At 52.0% G+C, this 3897-nt stretch overlaps 1 protein-coding gene across 1 annotated transcript; it reads left to right on the forward strand.

Annotated features, from left to right (window-relative positions):
* Positions 1-41: 41 nt before the first annotated feature.
* On the forward strand, positions 42-3876 carry COX15 (cytochrome c oxidase assembly factor COX15; the record flags this gene model as incomplete). The annotated part of the gene is made up of 8 exons (XM_085325570.1): positions 42-190; positions 758-880; positions 1017-1203; positions 1511-1678; positions 1794-1875; positions 2205-2359; positions 3284-3397; positions 3566-3876. Coding segments are annotated over 8 exons (1110 nt in total), but the record flags the coding sequence as incomplete, so codon positions are not given.
* Between the last annotated feature and the right edge of the window lie 21 nt (positions 3877-3897).

Raw genomic sequence — 3897 nt, forward strand, 5'->3', positions numbered from 1 at the left:
CCCCCTGCCTCGCCGCGGCCCGCCCCGCTGATGCCTGTCTGTCTCCGCAGCGATGGCCCCGGTGGCGGCTCCTGCAGCAGGCGGTGCCCCAGGCCGCCGCCGTCGCCGCCGCCCCGCGCGCCGTGGGCCGGTGGCTGCTCGTCTGCAGCGGCACCGTGGCGGGCGCTGTGGTGCTGGGCGGCGTCACCAGGTGAGAGCGGCCCGGCCGCCCCCTCCCCGGCTCTGCGCGGAGCCGCGCTGCGCCCCGGTGCCGTCGCCCTCTGCGGGGCCGGCGGAGGGGATCGCGGTGGGAGCCGTGTGGCTGCTGCGCTCCGGTCGCTGCTCTCGGCCTCCCCTCCCGGTGTCCTCGCTCGGCAGTGGCAGCGTTGGGGCACTGCCCTGCCACTGCTGCTTGCTCCCTATCCCGCTCCTCTGTCGCGCAGGTGCCTGCTGGCAGGTGAGCCCGTGAGAGAGGTTCTCTGTTTGCTCTTCTCCTGCCTGTAGTGCTGAACAGTTCTGGAAGCGAGCAGACGTCGTGGCCTAAGACGCGTGGTGCAGAGCAGAAAATGGCCACAATGTATTGGTGCTAGTTAGGAGTCACATTCTCATATGTAGTTGGTTGTTTTAGGTTACTTGATTGTTCACMGGCTCCCCAATCCTGTTTCTGTGTTTAAAGCTTGGTTATAAAAGCACAGCTAGCAGCTCTCATTCCAGCTCAGTAGAGCTGCATGCCAGCYGGGAGTGAATTGTGTCTGCATGTGTCTCTGTCTTCTCCTAGACTGACAGAATCAGGCCTGTCTATGGTTGACTGGCACCTGGTGAAAGGGATGAAGCCCCCCAGGACRCAACAGGAGTGGGAGGCTGAGTTCCAAAAGTACCAGCAATTTCCAGAATTCAAAATGTGAGTGAAGAAACTGATCTCTGACTCCTCTCAGCCAGCAGTAACATTTCCTTTTTCTGAGGAAAATGATCCTKGTCCTGGGAACTGTGAAGTGGGACTGCTGTATTAAGAAGTCTCATTTTAATGTCTGTAACAGCCTGAATCACGATATGACGCTGACAGAATTCAAGTTCATCTGGTACATGGAGTATTCGCATCGTATGTGGGGTCGTGTTGTGGGTCTGGCCTATATTCTACCTGCTGTGTACTTCTGGAGAAAGGGCTGGCTGAGCCGCCCCATGAAGGGCTGCGTTCTTGCGCTCTGTGGGCTTGTCTGCTTTCAGGTAAGAGCACCCTACAGCTGAAGGGGTTTATGAYAGGGACAGTATCTCCCATGAATGTTTTCTGGTGGACAATAGCTAAGACRGGGGAGGTTGTGAGGGTTTAGGTGGGCTCGTGTTGAAAGGTAGAAGATTTTGCCGCTAATGATTACCTGATCGCAGCAGTCACTGCTGCTCTTTCTGTGCTGATACAGATATAAAGGGTTCTTTACTGACATTTCTTTGTGATGCGAGAGGCTGTATAGTAGGTAGGGGARCTAGCTCTTGGCCCTCAGTGGCCCTCATGCCTGCCCTTGGGTTGTTTTGGCAGGGATTGCTGGGATGGTACATGGTGAAAAGCGGACTGGAAGAGAAGCCAGATTCTTATGACATTCCACGGGTCAGTCAGTACCGTCTTGCAGCACATCTCGGCTCTGCACTGGTTCTTTATTCTGCTAGTCTATGGACAGGGTTGTCTTTGCTGCTCCCACAACACAAGGTATGTAGTGGAGTGTCCAAATCAAAAGTACAGAGCAGTAAAAAAAATCAAACACAGGGCTTACAAGACTTAAACGCAGGAAGTTCTTTACTTTGGTTCTTTTCACGTATTTTAGTTACCTGAGACCCACCAGCTGCTCCGCTTGAGACAATTTGCTCATGGCACTACAGCTCTCATTTTTCTTACTGCTCTTTCAGGTAAGACTCTTAGTGCTGTCCCATCCCAAGGCTCTTTGTCTTGTATTTCTTCTGATCTGGCAAGGACTCTGAGGAACCTTATCRTATTCTCTGGAGAAAACTTACTCTTTCCGGAGAACTTGCATGCAAGAACCTTCCCTGCTAGTCTTTCCTGGGCAGGTGGGGATGCTGCTTATGGTCTACATATTACCCCAAGTTATGTGTATGCTTCTGAAAGARATACAAAATCGAGCCGAATTCTTGAGTCAGGCTGGATTAAAGAGCCATGCAGCCTGRGGTGTCACCTGTACACAGTCTGCTAGTCTGATTTCTCTGCTCTGGAATGGCAGGTGCCTTTGTGGCAGGGCTGGATGCTGGCCTTGTGTACAACTCTTTCCCCAAGATGGGGGAACGCTGGATCCCTGATGATCTCCTTGCTTTCTCTCCCRTGCTGAAAAATGTCTTTGAGAATCCTACAACTGTACAGTTTGATCACAGAATCCTGGTAAGTGCCATCTTCCTGCTATGCTCTAGCTTCCTCTTAGTTGCYTCCTACAGCTAGATTGTCCTCTCTGTGCTGTGGTTCTGTCAGCAGGAGTGACATTCAGGGCACCCTGAGAGCTTGTTACCAAACTTCTTTCCTCTGGAAAGAGGAAGGCTAGCACTTCTGTTTTTCAAAGTGGTCTTTTTTTAAGGAAGTTTCCTTCCTTCCCAAGTTACATGCTTGATTTTGTGCTTCATTTTCCATTACACATGAGCTACAGATCATGGTAGCCCTCACTACTGAAATGCTTGGAGATACTGGTTGGAATAAAAGCTGGAAATCTTAGTGCTATCTKTTTCCTCTAGCATTTCTGAACACTTGGGATGCTTTACATCTATAGTTTCCTGTGAAAATATCTCAGCTACTTAGAGCAATCTGGATATTTAAGAGTGGCACTGCTGTGGACTARGCCATTTTTAAGACTGAAAAGAAGGATTAAGTGATTTAGAGGAGGAATCCTATGGGGTGATGTGCAGAATGAGATTATGTTGGTAATTTATAGCTGAGTGGTGATAACGAGATTGATTTTTCTGGTGATGGCTTCTACCTGTAATTGACAAGGTGATGGATGGGGTGAGGATAGAAATAATCCATGATGACTTAAATTGGGAAAAAGTATTGGAAAATAAGGCATTAATTTGGGGAAAATGGAACTCTCAATAGCCTTAGACCTCAGGGTCGTTAACTTAGCAGGTCACAGAAGCTCCAAGATTTGATTATGGCCATTAATATAATATATTTCTATAGTTAAGTGTTGCTTACAGAACAACTTTTCTTCTTCCTGTATGGAAGATGCAGTCAAAGGCATCTGCACTTACTTTCTTTGAACTGCTCTTGGAAGGTGGCTGTTTCTCCTGCCTGTTCCAAACTTGCTTTCTTCTTTAGGGCATTGCCTCAATGACAGCTGTCACAGCGCTGTACCTCTTCTCGCGGAAGATCCCACTTCCTCGCAGGACCAGGATGGCAGTGACTTCCTTGCTAGCTGTGGCATGCATGCAGGTACAGTTTTTGCCCCAGAAGCCTGGAGCTGCCCAGACCCGAGGCCCCACCATGCTGTGTGCACAGTCTGAGCTGGAGGGTGGGAAGCTGGACTGGTTTCTGTGCTGTGCTTTGGCGGGGCATACATTGGTTTTACAGCTGCCTTTACCGCTKCTTCTTTCTTGGCAGGTGGGCCTGGGCATCAGCACCCTGCTGCTGTATGTGCCGACACCTCTGGCTGCCACCCACCAGTCGGGCTCCCTGGCCCTGCTCAGCGTGGCGCTGTGGCTCATGAGCGAGCTCCGGCGGGTCCCCAAGTAACCGCGCTGGGGCACAATGGCAAGAGCCTGCAGCGCCGCCACGGAGAGCCCTTCCCTCCCCGAGGGGCGCCGCCGGGGGGGGGGTCAGCCGGGCGGGCCCCCCTCCCCGAGGGGCTGCGCAGAGGGGGCACCGGGGACCGTCGCGAGGGCAGACGCTGTCACATAAACGAGTTTTGCACAGCTGCCCGTGTCCTGCGTTCC

The sequence above is a fragment of the Rhea americana genome, unplaced genomic scaffold, assembly GCF_003343005.1.
Source record: "Rhea americana isolate MKP2758 unplaced genomic scaffold, rheAme1 scaffold_122, whole genome shotgun sequence".
Taxonomy (NCBI): Eukaryota; Metazoa; Chordata; class Aves; order Rheiformes; family Rheidae; genus Rhea; species Rhea americana.